Source organism: Phocoena sinus, chromosome 12, assembly GCF_008692025.1.
Source record: "Phocoena sinus isolate mPhoSin1 chromosome 12, mPhoSin1.pri, whole genome shotgun sequence".
NCBI lineage: Eukaryota > Metazoa > Chordata > Mammalia > Artiodactyla > Phocoenidae > Phocoena > Phocoena sinus.
The window spans coordinates 13,309,032-13,329,410 of record NC_045774.1 but is presented as its reverse complement, the minus strand read 5'-3'; the positions used below and the strand labels follow the sequence as shown (position 1 = coordinate 13,329,410).

Below are 20,379 nucleotides of genomic sequence, written 5' to 3'. Positions count from 1 at the left end.
TATATACTCAAGTGGTTAAAGGCAATAGGTCTTAAATGTAAGCTGGCTGGTGGACCTTGAAGACTGCACAGCATTTTGTATGAATTCACCAACACTGATACTTTTCCTGTGCTCAGGCAGCTGAGGAGGGGAGGGAAGTACTGCCGCCTCTTATGCTTCTCTTCACTCTTCCTCTCAGTCCCAGCAAGATAAGCACCTTTGTTCCATGGAGGCCAGGAGCCTCAGGAAGACTCTTATTCCTGGTAAGAAACAGTCACTCTCAACTAGGCTCTTTGGCTAAGGATTGCCCTCTCGCTCCTTATCTGGGTCTCTCAGGAAGATGGCAGTGACATCAGAGATTGCTGTGCATCCCTCTTCTGAGAATCTAGGACTTTACGTGCATGATAATTTACCTAGAGAGAAAGAACACGACCTATTTTGCCCTGGGACTAGAAAATTGATCCTTCAGTTGGCTGATGTACTGGTATTACTGTATCTACTCTTTTATCTTCCTACAATCCACCTTCCACTCCTTTTAGTGCTTCCAGTGCATCCTCTGGAATGAGAAAACTCATCCTTAAAGGTATTTTTTAGAATTTTTACTTAAAATTAAAAAAAATTTTACTTAAAAAAAATAGTACTAGTCCTTAAAAATAACTACGTAACTGTGTTCTGAAGTTCAGTCAACAATATACATGTTGTTTTGGGTTGTCACAATCTCTAATATCACTTCAGAGTTTCCTTTTCTGCCACCCTATTCTGAAGGCTTTAAAAAATAATTTTCTACGGACTCTTCCTAGCTCTTGGCATGAAATAGAAATGTTTTTTTCTGTCATGTAAAGAAAATAGGTGATGAGCATTACTTTTCTTCACAGTAGTAAAGGAACTTCAGAGGACATCAGTGTTTCCATGCTGAATTCACACAGTCATTTGCTTGTGTACCTCTCTCTCAGCACTTACTACTTTTCCAGAAACCATATAAGCTCCTTGACCAATCCATCTCTGAATCAATCACAGGACACAGTAGAAATTTTGCACATTTGAAAAAGGGAAAGAGGAGGGAACAAGAAAAGAGGTCCTTCTTATCACCATCAAGTGATAAGTACTTCCTTTGTTCTGAGCCTCTAGTTAGAAGTCATTTTTCCTTCCATTCTATTATCATATTTTGTGTAGTTCATATTTATTTCATTTTGCTTTCTATTATGGTTAATTTAGTATTTCTTTTTATCTTTCTTTTTACCCCCTAGACTTTTTCAACTGGATTTCTTATCTGAGCCATAGAATACAGAAAACTATTTGAGTGATTATTTGAGTGATATTAATTAATTATTTGAATGATATTAAGTTCTTCAAGGAAGGCTCTTAACTGGTACCATTCTAGATGCCTAAAGGAAATGTTAATTTATTATACATAATAGATGCCTTAGGTCATTAAAGCTCAGTTCTTTCCTGCAACCCTGCCTGGGAAAGGCTACACATTTGACATCACCCACAGTACTACACTGTACTCCATTACAATAAGTGTTTTTTTAATAAACAAATAAATGAATGATTGTAAACTTCTAAGTGTGAGTCATTTGAAGTTTCATTCAGTTTATGCTTTAACAAAATTATTTTCTAGTAAGGTTACTTTCTTTGCTCATCTGCTGAAGACAAAAAACCTTTTAAATTCTCAAGAGTTAAGAACATAGGTAATGGAAAATTTAACATGAGATTTTTCTAACCTTATCAAAATGATAGAATTATTTAGGAAGGGCCTGTTTATTTAGACTATCATAAACATCCAGATATTTCTAAGCATTCATATTTTGGCCATAATAAAAAATTACAACACATACATTTGTTTACTATGTATCAGATATTGCATTAACACTTTACCTATATTTTCTCACTTAATTGTTATGTTAATAATATCAAGTAGGTGTTATTACCTTCTCTTTATAAATATGAAAACTGAAGCTCATTGAGGTTAAAAACTTGCTCAATGTTAAATAGTAAGTAAAAGAGTTAGGATTCCAAACCAGAAACGTCTGACGGTACAAAATGTCTGCTCTTTCCATTTTGGGACACTATTATCCCACGCATGATTTAGACAAATAAAAATTCAGGTTTATCTAATATATGACTATGTACCTGCTTCTGTTATTGGGCTGAGTTATCTTTTGAATATTGCCAACATAGGAAGAATTACATTAATGAAATGCAGTGGATGTTTAACCATCAGTGCTTAAAAAAAGAAAGGGGATGGTTTCCTTCCCCTTCCCTTTCATCCTAATGACCCACCACTTCTTTTCACTAACTTTATCTATTTTATAATCCTTTTGAAACCAAATGATAAAGTGTAGCTGGACATTCTCATCTATGTCCAATATATAAAATGATATTGGACCAAAAAATAAGCCCTCATAACCAAAACAAAAAAGGCATTAGCAAAACAGTATTTTAGAAACCTCAAATTATAGGTCCTCTATGGCCCTCAAAGCTCAGGAAGAAAGGAAAGCCTTATTCCTGAGGAAAGGGAGCACAGAAGAATTTGTAAAGGGTCACAGCAGTTTCCGCCACTAACGTGGAGGCAAAGCCCAAGTTCAGTTGCACCCATTGACTCCCAGAGATGTCAGCCTGAACCCACACAGTCAGTTCTTTCATTCATTTCTTCCACAATTATTTAGTAAGCATTTTCTGGGTGATGGGAAGATGGGACCTGACCTGTGCTGGTAAGAGCAGTTACATGTTAGTTTGGGAGTGAGGATGGGAAGAGGTCAGATGAGGAGCAAGTTGCTGCAAAACCATGAGTGTTGGGGTGGGGGGGGCTCGGAGAAAAAGCATCCAAGTCTACTTTTTTCTTTTGCGGTACGCGGGCCTCTCACTGCTGTGGCCTCTCCCGCCGCGGAGCACAGGCTCCGCATGAGCAGGCCCAGCGGCCACGGCTCACGGGCCCAGCAGCTCCGCGGCACGTGGGATCCTCCCGGACCGGGGCACGAACCCGCGTCCCCCACATCGGCAGGCAGACTCCCAACCACTGCGCCACCAGAGAAGCACCGCATCCAACTCTATTTAGATGAACTCTAGTCCTTCATTTTCTAGCAAATACCCTCTTATCTCTATACCTAGAATAAACTTATTTTTAGAAAGTATGGTAGATCTTGGTACTAGAGTGTGACATGTTTAGGTTATGAGGCTAGAAAAGGTTCTTCTGTTATTGTTTGTTGTGTGATCTTAGACCGACGTTGTCCAATAGAAACTTAATGCCAGTTGCATATGTAATTTAGCATTTTCTAGTTGCCACACTAAAAATAATGAAAAGAAACAGGTAAAATTAATTTTTGTAGTATCTTATTTAACCAAGTATATCCAATGTATCATTATTTCAACGAGTAGTCAATATAAAAATTATACATGAGATTTTGCTTCTCTTCATTCCAAGTCTTCAATATCTGGGGTGTATTGTACATTTACAGCACATCTCTGTTTGGATTTGAATGAGCCACACTTCAAGTGTTTGGCAGCCTCATGTTGCTACTGCATTGGACCGTGCAGATCTCAACTTTGAATATAAACATGGATAAAAATGTTGAAGATAAGCAAGGCTTCTGTTCTTAACATCCGAGACCAAAATGTAAATAGTTTATATTTACCTATCTTAGCTAAACACTATGTTGTGGGCTTTGTGTTATAATCTGACAGTACAAATTGAATAGAAAAGCAGTAATATTGTTTCATCCTTTTCTATATTAAATTTCAGATGAATGAACAAATTCAAAAGTATGGTGTTATAAGAGCACCATCTTGTGGCATTGTGCTGTTTATATTGTTGAAACAGAACTTGGGGAAAAGGGAACAATGCCAAACAATCAGGATAAGATTATGATTTTAAGAAATTAAATTTCTTAAATTTTAAGTAATAGTGGAGGAACGACCATGGTCCTCTCTCATCTGCGATCTTTCAGGCAGACCCTCGAGTTGTATGAACTGGGCTTAACAAACTTCCCAGCTAGATAGAGGACATGGAAATGCTAAACTCTGGGAGTCAGATAACACTCCAGCATGAACCTTGGTAAAGGCAAGCAAGGCTTTAGTGCTAATATGTGAATACAGTATTTACTCCAGTGAAATATGACAAGGAGAACGCTCACAAAAGACCAATGCATGTGAACACATTGACATTTTAGCAGAAACCCTAGAATATAATCTCCACCATCATAAGCGATAACAGATCTACTACGGAGCTGCCAAACCTGACCTTTCTTCATTAAAGTCCTCAATGAAGTAGCATTTACCACTAAATGGTACCAGTTGGTCCCAGCACCGTGTTAGGGGGCCAGGAGTGACTCTGAGAAGTCAGACTGCTCACTGGCTTAACCAGAGAAGCCACATAAAGGAAGTCATTTTGGAGACTAGCTCCCAGTAGAGACCACGTGTGACCAGGTGCAGCTCAAGTGCCCTTCTGAATGTAGTCATGTGTTCTTGTCACAACTTGAACCACCTAAGGGATCTTTTGACATAAAATTTATTTAGATTCAATCCATAAAACATAGGGTCTCCCTGGATGCCAGAATACAAAGAAGTTTTAGGAAGCTTTAAGCCAGTACTATGATTTTCTGTAAAAAAAAATGAATCATTAAAAAAAAAATACCGTATCACAGTCACCATGAAAATAGTAACATCTATAAGTTACTCATTATACTCCTTCTGTAGCAGACTTAAAATAGTCCATTTTGGTGATCATACTAGTCCCAAACCTATTTTGGTCTGGGAGTATGTGTTCTTTATTCAGAGACATTCTACACAGATGCAAGATGGCTTAGCCTCCTGTACTTAACATTAGTGTTGATTCCAGGCCGAGAAATTATACATCTCAGAGTCCTGAGGAAGACTTGACCTTCTTAATATTAATTAGTATAGCTAACTGAAGGTTGTGATGAAAGACTTCTGTTCATCTTTCTCTTGTCCAAGGCTCCTAGAAAGGTGTGCCCACTTTGTATGAGTTGTCTATTGTTGCATAAGGAATCTTCCTCAAACTTTGGGGCTTAAAACAAAAAACAGTTATGATCTGGGGTGGGCGCAGAAATTTGGGAGCAGCTTAGTTGGGTGACTCAGTTTGTACTCAGGATGTTGACAGGGACTGAAGTCTGAAGGCTGGACTGGAGCTGGAGGACCTGCTTTCAAGAAGACTCACAGACTTGGCAATTGGGAGGAAGCCATTTGGCACTTTACAGAGACCTCAGTTCCCCAGAGTGTGGGCCTTTCTATAAGCTGCTCACAATGGACTTTGCCCCAGTGGGTGATGAGAGAGAGAAACGGAGGTAGAAATCACCATGTCTTTTATAACCTAGTCTTGGAAGTGACACGCCATCACTTCTGCTGTATTCTATTGGTCATGTAGACCAAACGTGAGGCGGTGTAGAAGGAGATTACACACAGTTGTAAATACCAAGAGGTTGGCATTATTGGGGGATATTTTAAAGGCTATTCTATTCAACACTTTGCTGGAGGTTTAAGACAGTATAATATGGCAAGAAAAAGAAATAAAAGGCATATAGACTGTAATGGAAGAAATAAAACTGTCTTTACTTTCAGAAGACACAGATCATCTACATAGAAAATCCGATAACTAATTGAGTTTAGCAAGGTTGTAAGCTACAAGTTCAATCAATTACATTTCAATGTATTAACAATAATCAAAAATTGAAATTAAAGACACCATTTACAATAGCATTAAAATATAAAACATTTAGGAATAAATGACATAAGATGTGCAAAACATGACGCTTAAAAGACAAAACATCGCTAGCAGAAATTTAAAAAAATGTAAATAAATGGAATAACTACTGTGTACACAGGTTGGAAAACTCAATGTTGTTGAGATGACAATTCTCTCCTCCTAACCTAATCCAATAGATTAATAGGTTCATTGCAATCTCAATCAAAAGCCCATTATGTATTTTTGTAGAAATTGTCGTTAATTATAAAATTTATGTAGAAATGAAATGCAAAGGACCTACGATAAACGACTTAGAAAATATTTTTTGTGAAATAAAAGAAAAAAGGACTGTCACTACTTCAAGACATAAAGCTAGTTATCAAGGCAGTGTGGTTTTGGAGTTCGAGAAACAAATAGGTCAATTAAACAGAATAGAGTCCTGAAATAGTCCCCCATGTTTATGTAAAACTGATTTTTGACCAAGATGAAAAGTCGTTTCAGTAAAGAAAGGATATGTCAACAAATGATGCTGGAACAAGCGGACACTCATTTCAGTCGATACCTCCCACTATGTTCCAAATGTAAACTGCAAGTGGATCATAGACCTAAATGTTAAAACTATAAAGCTTCTAGAAGAAAACATAGGAGAAAGATATATATGCTCTTACGTTAGGCAAATTTCTGAGATGTAACACCAAAAGCATGATGTATTAAAGACAAATAATTGATAATTTATACTTGATCAAAAATAAAAACTCTTCCAAAGACACTAGGAAAATGAAAGACAAGACACACCCTGATAAAGCACTTGTACTCAGAGTATATACTCTCACATATCAATAATAACACACACACACACACACAAATCATTTGATAGACACTTGCCCAAAGAAAATGTAAGATGGCAAATAACAATGCCAAACATCCTTAGTCATTAGGGAGATGTAAATTAAAACCATGACATACTGCTACATACACATTAAAATGGCTAAAATTAAAGACAGACTATACCAAGTGCTGATGACCACATGAAATAAATGGGATGCTCATACACTGCTGGTGAGAATGTAAAATGGTACAGCCACTTTGGAAACATTTTGGTATTTTCTTAAAAAGTTAAACATACACTGACCATATAATCCAAAATCCACTACTAGATATTTACCAAGAGAAATGAAAGAACACCACTTGCAAAGACATATACAAATGATTACAGCACCTTCATTTCTAATAGCAAAAAACTGGGCAAAAAATCCAAATGTCCAACTACCAGGGTGAACATACATATGAACAAACTGGTATATCCAATAGTATATTGCTTAAGAAACAGGGATGTACTGGTACACACAAAATGGATGAATCTCAAAGTAATGTTCTTTGAAAGTAGTCAGACAAGTAACACATAATTATTTCATTTATACAAAATTCTAGGAAAGGCAAACTAATCTACAGTGACAGATCAGTGATTGCCTGGGGACTAACAGGAGGGATTACAAATAAGCAGGAAAAACCGGGTGGATGATGGTAATATTCATTACCTTCGTTCCAGCGATAATGATGGCTTCATGCACGCATATGTCAAAACATCAAATTATACACTTCAATATTTTTTGTCTGTCAATTTTACATCAACAAAGCTTAAGCAAACCTGTGTTAATTTTATTGGAGGTTCTACTCCATTAGACGAAAGACACACCCACAAACCCACTTGAGATAAATCCTCTTAGGTTTCTGCTGAGATCAAGGGCAAAGCCCTTAAGCTTCTGTGAGGACCTACTGACTGAGAGCACCTGTGTGGCCCACCTTTAAGTCTATGCCTTTGGTAGATCTGAATTAAAACTCTTTAATTCTTCCATATCCATAATTGAAACCAAAATATATTCAACTTTAGAATTAAGGAATAAAAAAAAAAAAGTCCTTATCCTGGGCTCTTATTAGCACAAAAGCTCTGATTGCAGTCAAAGACAACATTTTATTCTACATACTATTTTTAATCTTTCTAGTATAGTTTTATATATTTCTTTTGTGGCTGTTTAAGCCATACAGTTTAACTGGCTTAGTGATGAATGAATTAATACACCAGTATTCCTCAAAGAGTGTTTTATGGTCCTCCTGTATTGAACCATCCTGAGATGCTTATTTCAAGACCCAAATACACAACTACTAGGATACTGGGTGGGGAGAAAACTGGAATAGACCCTGGAACAGAGCCTGGTAATCTCACAAGGTCCTCAGATAAGGACACAAAGACCCACTCAATGCCTTCACACATACCAGGCAGTGTCCTACAGCTTCTTACTTCAGCTGTTTCTAGGTTTAAAATGTTTAGATAAAAGATTCACATTATTTATTAAGCTTGTAACAATTTTATTCATAACAGGAGAAAAATTTATTTACATGTATATACAAAAGAGACATTTATTTTCTTACTCTGGCACATAAAAAATACAGAAATATTTACATATGTACAAAATATTAAAACATACAAACCTTACGAATAACGAAAAGCAAGATTTCACAAAAGATACTTTTTTGGGAAATACACACACTGAAAAAGAGGTTCAAGAAAGGTGACAAAACACTTAAATTAACAGACACCAGAAGCTGATATTTCAATAGGTATTATTAATTTGGTACAGCAAATAAAATGTCTCAAATGCTAATGGATGGTAAAGAAGATTTACATTTAAGATTGTCCAGGTAAAATTACATGGTCCTCCTTTACCATAAAATCGAGACAATTTTATTTTACCTCTGAATCACAATCATCAGAAAAAGTTTTTCTTAAAATATTTAAATTTTCTGATTTAGATTGAGAATTTTGAATTTTTTCACATTAAATTGTAAAATATTTTAAGAGTTTGTGTATCCTCTCTTCTCACTGAGGGAAAAAAAAACCATGTACTACACTGATTTCAACATAAAATTGAACATCATAGTACATTTATTTTTTTAAGTTAAAACCTAACATTTTCTAACTAACCTTCAAGATCACTTACAACTGATTTATTAAGAGATCACAATCGTCGTAAATTCTTCTTGCTTTTCTTAGTACCAGGCAAAGGACCCATTTTATAACTGGCTTTTAGGGGCTTGCCATTTGAACAGTCTTCAGTGGTATGATAATTACACAGGCACCTTGTGCAATAATCAAATCCACAGCCTTCTCGTTTACAGGTTGCCCGTTGTAAATAACAATCGTATTTTGCAGGTGAATTACAGCGAATACAGGCTTTGAGGCTTTCGTTCTTTTTCAAAGTTCTGGCAGCCTAGAAAGAAGAAAATCCATAAACAAATTTTAGTAAGAACTGAATGTAATTTAGTTACTCAAAACAAGTGCACCTCTGTGCCTTCCCCAATACATGTATAAAGCACTAATGTCACAACTCCCGCCTTTAAGGAGCTTTCTGTTCAACAGGTGAGAAACCACTGTCAACTGATCCAGTGGCTATTTCCTAATGCTACAAACATGCTCCTATTCATAAATGCTACTCGCACATCAGTGCAGAACTTAAATGTCACCTTTTCTGTGAAATCTTCCTGGAGTCACTCAGGAGTTGGTTGCTCTTTCACCTCTAGTTCTACTTTTTTAAAAACACCTATCACATTATATGGCATTTATCTTTATATTGCTATGAAGGTTACCATGTTTCCATATCTATGCGGTGCCTGATAAAATTGACTTCTTGCTTAGCTCTCTTCATCAGTTATTAAAGGCAGTAATTGTGAAATGTAGTATTTAACAGTTTTATAAAAAAAACTTCAAAATCAAGGTTTTTCCTTATTCTCTTTGTATTTCCAAATTAAATCTCAACAACATTGAACTGTCATAAACAATGCCAAATGATATCTATTATTTTCGGCACAGAAAGACATCTCTGTGTACTTCCCTAATTTGATTAGTTGAGTTATAAATGGTTTTCTTACTCTAAATCCTTTTAACAATAAATGTCCCATGTTTCTAATTTATTAATAAACAAGAAATTACCTCAGAGAATTCACTGTGTCGACTGTAAGTAGAACCTTTCTGATCACCTGGATCAGGTAACTTGGTTCGAGCTTCTTTTTTGGGGAGAGTCTGGGTGGCTGACTTTTGCACAGATACTAATGGGGTTCTGAATAAAACATATTCTCTGGTTGAAGCGTGTGGTGAAAACTTAATGTTCTTTTCCTAATTAAAAAAAAAAGTTTTAATAGGATTAAAAAAATATTCTCCTATATTCTCAACAATCAGGAATTTTTATTATGTTTGTACATGTTGTACATGTAAAAGGGGCAAATGAGAAAATAAAGGATTTATTCCTGCATCCAAATTACCTGCATGTGCTTAAACACAGCCACCCACAAATATTCACACATTTAAGGCCTAACAACTAAGCTGTTGAGTGAAACTGCAAATCAGAAATTGTGAGAAAGTGCTTTACACTCTTAGTATGTAGCATTTAATACATGATTTATAAAGCACTACCACTAGAACAAAAGGTCATTCTCCCCATCCACCAGTAGATGGCAACAGTCACTGTTTAAGTGTCCCCTCAGTGCTATGAATGGATCCAAAACAATCTTTTGGAATAGAAAAGTTTCCATTAACACCAGCTTATACATAAAGAAACTGAACTTGGAGAATTTAAGCAATGCTTGTCTAAAGCTATACAGCTAGTAAGCAGCAGCACCAAAATCTGGACCTAAGTCGGCCAACTCCTAGGCCTGAAATTTTAATCATGTGTTGATCTTTATTCTCAGAGACATCTCCAAAGTTACTGTTTGGTAAAGTAAATGAATTCCTTTCCTGCATTAAGAATCTTCAATATGTAGATAATTACTGTTTATTTGTTAACAGCTAAACTACAAACGGCAACCAAGATTAGCTATACGGTCAACTCTCACTGAGATCTGAGTAGTTTTCCCTTTATCTTCGGACATTTCCTTTCATGGAGAACCCAAGAAATAAACGACTGGGGTGGGATCCCATCCCCTTTATCCTTGAATTATTTTAATGAGTTATGAATGTAAAGGATTTCCAGATCATCTGTTATCCTTGCTATTTCCCCCTCCAATTTCAAAGGTAAAGAGCACTAGCTGTTATATTTTAAAATTAAAACAACTGCAAGACTTACGGTAATTCTTTGTATTGCTTTATTGTACAATTGCAATGCCCCCTTATCATCTTCTAGAATCTTCTTCCAAGTTGTGCTCACTTTAGACACACTGGAAAAGTAAATGATTATAAAGGAAACAATTAAAGCACCACAAAGAGCTAAGATGACTATATTACAGAAACATTAACAGTACAATAAAGAAATTTCTATTAGCAGTGCTTCTCAAACCCAGCTATACATTAGAGTTGCCTGAGGTACGCACTTAAGATTTAAGGATGGGGCTTCCCTGGTGGCGCAGTGGTTGAAACTCGCCCTGCAGACCAGGGGACACGGGTTCGTGCCCCAGTCCAGGAAGATTCCACATGCCGCGGAGCGGCTGGGCCCGTGAGCCTGCGCGTCCGGAGCCTGTGCTCCGCAACGGGAGAGGCCACAACAGTGAGAAAGATTTAAGGATGGCCCACGCCTAGTCACTTGGGTTTAACTGATCTAAAATGGGGGCCAGGGCGCTGTATTTATTTAAAAGCTCGCCATCAAGTAATCCTAAGTGGATCCAGGCTTAAGAACCACTATACTTCGTACTTCATTTTCTCACAATATCCACAAATATCAAATAAGAAGCCCCACTGTATATATGGCACCATCTTGGTTATTTATTATCATTAGACAAATTTCAAAGAACTTGAGGATACACTGCTATTAGTAGAAATCAATTTTAAAAATCCATTTTGCTAACAAAAATGTTGTGAGGTTGATTATCCCTCAAGAAGCTAGCCAATAATAAAAATCAATCCTTACTTATGTCTGTTTTGCTTCACCTATATTTCATGGACCAGTGTAAAGTAACACAAAGCCTCTAAAAAATTTTTCAAAAAGCCAAAAATGAACCCAGTTGAGCTGGAAGCAATCTAATCCAATAGTCTGGATAATCAGCTTAATTCTCAGTTACCTCATCCTAGCAGGTTTTCTTTGGTGGAATGCGAAAGGGTGGTCAGTATAAGGTTTCTAAGAAATAGTAATAATCAGACCCATTTGTGGGTTCTGTATTTTCATCACTCTCAAATTTGAAAATGGCCTAAAAAGAACAGAAATTATTTCATACTTTCAAGTGTGACAAAAATCATAATGCCTATTGGACGTGTACACCAGACCTAGGCTCTTGTTTTATAGTTAAGACTAAAAGATGGAGCTTACATATGAACAATTTCAGAACCAAAAGGAACAAAGATCCCAATCTCACAGAAATAGTTTTCTAATAGCATAAATATGAATTTGAAATAACTGGATTAAATGCATACTTTAAAAATTATCTTTCTTTCCTCCTAGTGACACGTAAGTAGTACAATACCAGCAACCAGACAAAAGTCATCACTTCCATTAAAAACAGTGCACGACTACCGTACTATGTCTTTGCATGAGCTGGTGGTACTGAGCCATCTAACAAAAATGTTCATGGATTATATTAATGACCACAAAGCAACAATACTTACTTGATTAAGTCCATATCACAGAGCTGTGTCAAAATATTTGCTAAGAGATGTCTGAGTCCCCTTCGAAAGAGTTCACTGAGAATATCTACACAGTCTAGGCCCATTTTCCTGCCAATTATATTCTGCAGTCTAAAATTTCCACTGGATATAAATTCTTTGAGCTTCTCCCAATCTATTTTAGGATTTCGTTTACAGTTTTTTTTTAATGTTGAACAAACCACTTTTTCAAAATGAAGAGCTGGCAGCAAGTTTTTGTTGGGATATTGGTCTGGGCTTTGTGTCCGTAGCAGGCAAGATTGTGGACTGTCACTGAAATTTTCCACCAGGGGAAGGCTATTGTCTTCATGTTCACTGAGGCCACTTTGCTGGGAAAATGAAGAGTAGCCACTGTCTTCATAAGGTTCACTGGTCTCTAGTTCTTCTATGTCATTTGAACTATTAAGTGTTTGCTGTACATGTAGATTTTCCTTATTATGCAAGGGCTTGCTCTCAGTTTCAAGTTCTACAATCCTGGGGCTCACAATCGGTGACCCAATATCTGATAACCTTTCATAGTCTTTAATGAAGTCTTTATAAGAACCTTCCAAATTTGCAGTAGTGTAGGAACCTTGTCTTCTACTGTCATCAGGCTTTACCGGTTTAATTCCAGAATGAACATGGTTATAGTTAAAATCACACTTCATTTTGACAGAGACAGTGGAACTTTCTTCTTTACAACCTACAAAAAGAACATAACATATTTACTTCCTAATGGCAAAATTTCCACATATCCCTACTTCTAAATTTGGGATATAGAGACTTAATTACTTTGCATTCTCTCAGCACTGGGTACTGCCTATGTAGCTGTGAAATTGTCCAAGTTTAATATGAGAAAACATTACTAAAACCTTATAAAAGTATATACATCTTACTCTTGAGGGGGTACCTTCAGTACAGATTGCTTTTAAATCTGTATAACTCTACCATCTGACTTTTAGAGTCATATCTGAGTAGAAAGTAGTGACAAAAGGGACTATTTAATAAATATCTGTGCTTATGGAACAAATAAGGAAATGTGATGCACCATGAGTGGGGTATGAGATAAGAAATATCCTTATAGAAATCAAATACTTCTAGAGAAATATGGTCAAGACAATGGAGGAGGGGAATGCCAAAATAGTTTTGATAAAAGTAGCAAAAAATTTTGTATATTTAAATGTTAGTTTAGCAATTATTATAAGGCTTACAATAATGAATCAAGAAATCTATAGGTAGCTTGGAGAAAGGACTGAAAAGGCAATAAATTTAATCATTTGAATGTTAACCATACTACTGAGTTTCTGGGCCAGATAATTTTGCTGGGGGCTGTCCTGTGCACTGTAGGATGTTTAGCAACTTTTAGCCATTTGATGCCATTAGCAGCCACTATTCCCCAGTCAGGACAATAAAAAATGTCTCCAGTAACCACTTATTGGAGTGTGGGGAAGCCAGCAGAGGCCAAATTTCCCCCATTCCTTAGGTGAGAACCACTGCTTTAAAGGATGATTAGAATTTCTGTCAGGTAGTAGAGACTGGGAAGGAATGGGTTCAAGAAAATTGCTTAGCATTTTTGAAGGCAGAGTATATGGATGGTATGTGCTTCTAATGTACTCCCCCATCTACTATACCCCCTGCAAACCAATCACAGGTAGGTAAAAATTTACCCTATAAGTAAATGTAGGTACCTAAGTACAGCATCTGTTCATATTAATTTTACTGTTTTTACTTAGAACCTCTAAGTACTAAAGGACACCTTGATAGCAAGTAACCTTGTAGGTAGAGACACTCTTTTAATTAGGTTTAAACTAAGAGTTCAGGGGCATAAAAGTAAATAAACCCCCAATTAACCCTAACTCTAGAACAAATTATACTGAGTGGTTCTCTTCTACTCAGAAGAGTAAAAAATTCCAAGAGATTTTTATTTTTGCCTCAAGTAAAGAATTAAGTATGATTTACACAAGACTACATTTTATCTGAGAGGATAAAAAAGAAGCCACCAACAAAGACACACCTTTTACTTTGTTTAGTTGCCTAAAGGGAAGAGGCCTGAAACTGTACTTCAGAAAGTTAAAATTCTTTTCAAAAGCATTCTTTCTCTGCTGTCTTTAGAACTTAGTTACTGGGAGACTATCCTATAGAACCCCTTTCATCCAACATTGTTCTTTGGATATGGACAGTTCTTTAAATTTAGAGCTAATAATGATTCAACTACCTTATTAAGTGTTTCGAAGTTAATTTCCAGTGTGTCTCCAAACACTTGATTCTCACAACCTTTTGAGGTAGAATGGAGAGGCATTATTATTTACAGTTAAGAACACTGAAGCTTATCTAAGTAACTTGCCTAAGATTTGACAGGTAGTTAAGAGGGACAGATTATTTTTCACTGTAAATTCACTGTTCCATCCACTATCTCACCTGGGAAGTAAGATGAAGAGCATTAAAGAAAAAAGCATAGACTTATGGACTTTGGGTTATAATTTAATACTACATTATTTACATCGTTGCTCAAATTGTTCCAGCTTTTGCCATTCTAAGTTCATGTTCATTTGACATTCCTTACTTTTCGGCACTAAACAAGATGCTCCACGATCATCTTGTATTTTTCCTGTTCCAGCCAGAAAATCTGTTATTTCTCCAAGGAACTTTGGTTCCTTTCATTGGTTCCAAAATCTGGATGCTGGTTGTAGATTTAGAGTGTGAAGTTTATACTGCAAAATAAACTGAATACCATCTTTTATTTAAAAAAGGAAGCTGAAAGACTGTAAAAAGCTAATTCCTTGTTTTTTAACTAGTTCAGTGTTTCCCCATGACCAAGCCAAATGCCCCTAAACAATTTGGGAAATGTAATTGATCTGATATTACCCTGGAAGGAAAAAAAAGTATCACACGGTTCTGTGACCTCTTGACTCAGATAGATGAGGGCTAAGAGTCTAGTTCTGCCGCTTCATTCATTTATCCAATGCCTCTTTAGTGACAGGGTGTGGAGTAGAAAAGAAACTAGTCATGCAAAATCTTTTGGAGGTGAAATCCTGACATCTGAAAGCCTTGTGAAAAACCAGACAGAGGTGGACACTGGAAGGACAAGTGTTGAGCTTTCAAGGAAGAGGAAGGCCTGCAGGGCTGTGACTTTGTGAGCTAGGGGAAGAATTGCTTGAAAATGAAAGTTGGAGAGGTACAGTATGCTCTATAGGATTTTTAGGGTGTACTGGCTTTTATTTAGTGTGTGAAAAAGAGCCTTTGAGGGGTTCTAAGTAGAGACATTTGGTTTACGTCAAAAAAAAAAAAAAAAAGGATGGGCAACTGTGGAAAATGGATAGTGGGAAGATTCAAGTGAAAGCAGGGAGGCTAGCTGGAAGTGCCTATCACAGGAGTTCAGAGAGTTGGGTACCTGAGACTCGGATGGCCGCAGCGGAAATAAAGATAACTGGATAGATCTGAGATCTTTTTAGAAGGATAAAGTCAACAGAGGTTGGGGATGTACTGTATTAGATGTGGATGATGAAGGAAAGGGGAGTAAAGAATACCCTGGGGTTTAAACCTTGAGCATCTCACGTACAAAAAGCTAACAACAAACAAACAAAAATCTAAGCAAGCTTCCTCATTTATAAAATGCAGGTAAGAAAACCAACCAAACTGGATTAAATGTATGGAAGAGTCCCTGTCACTTATAGTTTAATAAATAAAACTTATTTTCACCATATTATTCTTGTAAGCCAAATCCCTTCATATTCTTTATACTGTAAATCACGAACATTTTAAAAGTAGCAAAATGCATCCTACACAGACCTATGCATTTCAGATTATTATATACTTTCCCTAGGAATCATATCCGACTTCAAATGAAAATCCTTGCTCAGCCTTTTGACTAGTTTTGTAACCTAGAACGCTGAATTAGTCTTTCAGTTTCTTTAAAATGGAAATACTTATGTCTACCTGAGAGTTGATAACATTCTTAAAACCTTAGTTACCCACTCAACAATCCAATCACGAGAAAGTGGTATGATAGTTAACCATACAAAGTTTGACCTTCCATTTGACCTTCCAATGTAGATGTGACGTGTCATATTACCATAGTTAAAAAGATTACTGTGCTTGGAATTAAAAATCTTTACCACTATCCCAATGCTAAATAATCAAGTTCTACAATCCCCAATACCTAGAAGACAACCAGCATGTGCCCAACACTAATTAGGCACGGCAAGTCCTTAAAAATTTAAGAGAGCCCCAAGGCCTGCCGCCATCAACTGCAAATCAGCCATAATCCCTGAGAGAAAATTTCAGAAAAGCCTACTTTCAGAAGTAATGGAATGCAATAGATTTTTAATTTCATTTCCTCAAATTTGTAAATATGGAAAAAAAATCCAGGGACCAGCAAATATTCTCGTGAGGGGCAAGGTAGTAAAGACAACTGGAATTAAGCAACCAAAAATATCCCTTCTTAGAGCCACCAAGCTTCAGAATTTCACAGAGGGGCTCAAGATTCAGGGTTTTCTAGAAACAGACTTAACCTGTTAAAATATTTTTTGAGCTTTCTACATTCCTTTTCTAAAGAAAGGAGCACTTTTCAGTGATGACCAAATATACAATATCAAGTTGCTAATTTCTAAAATTCTTGGTCATTTCTGAGGTAAAATGAATGCATCTGGATCTCTTTTGGGAGACAGCAACAAAGAGGATAAAAAAGTCAGCGTTTATCTGAGTGCCTTCCATTCCACCCAAGAGGTGGAATAAAAGACTGGTTCCTCAGGAGCGCGGGGAAAAAAGATAACTGATTCTTCACTTCTCAAATCTGCTTCCCAAATTCTTCAAGACCGTCTCAATTTGGAAAAATTCAGGGTTTTGTATTAAAAAGTGCCTTTCTTCCTCCCTCCTGACTCCAGGCCTTGAGACTGAGTCACTGGGTAAAGGGAAAAAGGGAGAAACTGAACATTTTTGGTTGGAAGTCCCAGCAGAGCCTGGCCCGATGAGGGGGCCCTGCATTTGGCGGGATTGGGTTGGGGGGAACCCTGGAAATCCCGAGGGGTCGGAGGGGTGGCCCTCAGGGCGCGGGCCGGCGGAGGAGGCGGGAGATAACAGCGAGCACGATCTCCCGCGCCCGCCAGGAAGGCTGAGGTGACGAAAACCGGGGGGAACTGACTTCCGACCCGGGGGTGCGGGGCACACGGGGAAACGGGGCACAGAAGCGGGGGTCGGGCCACTGGTCGGAGGCTACGGGCCACCGGCTCGCGGGCCCTGTCAGAGCCGCAGCCCCGGGGTGGGGGAGGGGAAGGAGGGGCGTCTGGCGCCCGGGCTGGCGGGGTGGAGGTCGGTGGCCCTGCGCGAGGAGAGAGGGCCATCGGAGAGGCCGCGACCCGCACCTCCTCGGGAGCAGGCGCCCAGCTACGCGTGCACGGCGGGACCCGGGCCCGCCGTCCCGCCTCGGCACCTCTTCCCCTCCCCAGACCCCTGCCTTCTCCCTCCCGGTCCCGGGACCCCCCGCCGCCGCTGCCGCCGCCGGCCGCCCGAGGCCCAGCGACGGGCCCCACGGCCGGATTCGGGAGCGCGTCGGGTCCGGGGCGCTGTCCCCAGTCTTCCCCCCTCACTGGGAACCCCTCCTGGAAGGCGCACCCCGCTCGCACTCACTCTCTCCTCTCACCCACCGTCCGAGGGGCGAGGGCGCCCGGCGGCTGTCAGGACGCCGTAGCTGCAGCGGCAGGAACCGGAGGGCGGCCGTGGGGAACAGCTGCAGGGGCACCGGCTCATGCCAGGGCAAGTGGGTTCCGCCTCAGGTGAGGGAGCTGCGCCCGCGGCAGAGAAACGGGCCACCCGCTTCTCAGCTCTAGCTTCTAAAAGGCGCCAGCTGGTACTTTTAAAATCTTTGAATTTGGTGCCCAAATCCGCACGGCCCAATGGGCCGCGCCGCTCGCACGCGCGCTCCAATGGGAAGGCGGCGGGAGGGGGTGCCCTCACCCACGCCCAATTGGAGGCTGCCGAGGCGGGGCCGGGCCGCCAGGCCCAACCTCCTTCTTCCCCGGCGGCTCCGCGCGTCCGGAAAGATGCTGAGGCAGGGGGCGGGACCTCGGAGCGCAGGGAGACCACTGCCGGGCCGCACGTGGAGGGAGCCTACCACGCATGCGCGCTCCCGCCACGCTTCCCTTCGCCGTCTGGAGAACGGGCCTCCTGCGGGTCCTAATTTCATCCTGAAGGCAGCTTCGGCTTCTGTCTGAAGATCTCCGCTGCGTAGAAAGGGTGGCCGACTTTCTCCGGTCATCTCACAAGCGGGAATTTGGTGAGTAGCCACTGTGGTCGTTCGGGAATGCAGACTTTCCGGAAGAGGAGCCCTCCCCCAGCCCTACTTAGCCCGCCTCTCTAGGATTTAGGCGCGCTCCTCTCTCCTCCTAGTTTCGCCCCACCCCCGGCTCAGCGCTTTCGCGCAGGCGCTTGTGGCGGGCGGTAGCTGTGCTGTTGGCGGGTTGGCGCTTGCGCGCTGGGGTCCCCCGCGTTTCTGTTTGGGGGGAGGAGAGCTTGGGGCCGCGGTGGGAGGGGCCGCGTCCCTCCCGGCACATGGAGCTGGTCCCGCTGACGTGGTGCGGGGAGACCTGGGCCCGCATCTCCCAGGAGCCTTCCGGCGGGGCTGAGGCTGGGACAGTCATTTCTTCCTATAAGCGTGTTTTTATTTTCAACCAGTGTTCCCCAGCCACCACTGCTTTGTTACGGACGTTTAGCTTATTAAATCTACTGTATTCGCACACAGTAGTCCTTGCTCTAGAATGAATGAATCAATCAGTCATCCTAGCCTGGGAGTTCCCATTTCCACACCCTGGGACCGAAGGCTCCTGGCCTGATTTTCTAGTGATGGAGGAAACGGAGGAAGTATTAATTGTTAAGTCTTATGTGACAAGTTGTACCGTATAATTTGTCATGCTGAACTTTTCACTCTTTGAATGTGTGCTTTAAGTGGTGACGTTGCAGTCCCCCGACCCAGCTTTTGGTCACAACACAGTGACGCTACAGGAGGTGAGCTCCCCAGAGTCCAAATCCCTGTCTTTGGCAGTTTTCCCTCTTTCTTTTGCTTTTCTGCAGCCTCGGGGAGAGTTAATAGTTGGCTTGTGGTAAGCGCTCAAATCGTGGGCCAGTCCTGCGTGAAGCAGGGCCGGGATCAGGATGAATCATGCAAGTGCTGAGTGGATCCTGTCTTTATGTAAAATTTTCGATAGTTCATGTTTTTTTGCGTTAATTTTTATTTTTCAGAATGTTGCATTAAATTAGTATTTTTCTGGGTTGCTGAAATTTTTGGCATCCCCTTAAATTTTTGCCCCTGAGTCATGTCTCTCACCAGGCCCTGGTGCTAGGTCCTGCAGACATAGGGTTGAAAAGACAAAAAGTCCTGTTCTTCAGGGAGTTTACTTTCTAATGGGAAAGAAGTTCGCAATTAACAATTTCATTGAATGAAAGAGGAATATAAAACAACATAAGGGGGTAGAGAATGGGCAGTAGGGGCAGGGTTAAGGACTTTGGGTGGTCAGGAAGGTTTCTGAGGCTTTGGACCAAGATCCGAATGTTCAGCTGGCAATGCAGAGATCTGCATAGTAAGCAGAGGAAAGAGACTGAAGGCGCATAGCTTCTTCCAGGGCTAGAAGGAAGTCTAGAGCCTACAGAGCAAAAGACTGTAGGAGGTGAGGTCAAATAGGTAGAAGCCAGATCCTGTAGGACTTGGTTAACCGTTGAAGGAATGTTAGCAAGGGAGTGATTTGTTGAATGAATATTAAAGCGATGGTAGCTTTTATCTACTAGGCACTTTGTAATATTAGCCTTTAGTTCTCCCAATAACCTTAGGGTTTTCATTTTCTGATTGTGCTTAAAAGTGTAAGTTCATTCCCACAGAACCACCAGTCTTAGGATAAGTCCATGTACTTTCCTCTTTCCTCTGTGTTATACTGAGGAGTAATAATACTTGTGGGAGGCTTGATTGCTTATAAGTACGTTTTCATATTACTTTCCCATTTGACCTCAGAGATCATCTTTATTCACCTTTTTTATTTTTAGATGCAAATATGTGAAATTTGAGGGGAGGGGGGGTTCTCATTAAATTAATTGAGCACCTGGACTACAACCT

The 20,379-nt window shown here is 39.8% G+C and overlaps 1 protein-coding gene across 6 annotated transcripts; it reads right to left on the bottom strand.

Annotated features, from left to right (window-relative positions):
- Positions 1 to 5,526: 5,526 nt before the first annotated feature.
- Positions 5,527 to 18,645, bottom strand: FBXO5 (F-box protein 5). Of its 6 annotated transcripts, none has more exons than XM_032651145.1 (6): positions 17,924 to 18,099; positions 14,497 to 14,555; positions 12,267 to 12,984; positions 10,798 to 10,888; positions 9,669 to 9,851; positions 5,527 to 8,949 (listed from the first exon to the last, which is right to left on the bottom strand). In XM_032651145.1, the coding sequence occupies exons 3-6, from the start codon at positions 12,947 to 12,949 to the stop codon at positions 8,698 to 8,700; spliced, it is 1,209 nt and encodes a 402-aa protein (XP_032507036.1). In that variant the 5' UTR covers positions 12,950 to 12,984; positions 14,497 to 14,555; positions 17,924 to 18,099; the 3' UTR covers positions 5,527 to 8,697. The 6 variants fall into 6 exon arrangements, with proteins under 6 accessions (XP_032507036.1, XP_032507035.1, XP_032507033.1 ...); XM_032651144.1 differs by lacking the exon at positions 14,497 to 14,555 and adding an exon at positions 14,845 to 15,004 and having other exon boundaries at positions 17,924 to 18,045; XM_032651142.1 differs by lacking the exon at positions 14,497 to 14,555 and adding an exon at positions 14,845 to 15,004 and having other exon boundaries at positions 17,907 to 17,979.
- Positions 18,646 to 20,379: the final 1,734 nt, after the last annotated feature.

Bases quoted from the DNA above. Each gene is read 5' to 3' on its own strand.
- FBXO5 (XM_032651141.1), bottom strand. From the start codon at position 18,026: ATGAGCCGGTGCCCCTGCAGCTGTTCCCCACGGCCGCCCTCCGGTTCC. The intron at 12,985-17,923 runs GTGGGTGAGAGG...TTCTTTTTGTAG, and splicing joins GCGCCCTCGCCCCTCGGACG to GTTGTAAAGAAGAAAGTTCC. The intron at 10,889-12,266 runs GTAAGTATTGTT...TTACTTTTCCAG, and splicing joins TGTGATATGGACTTAATCAA to TGTGTCTAAAGTGAGCACAA.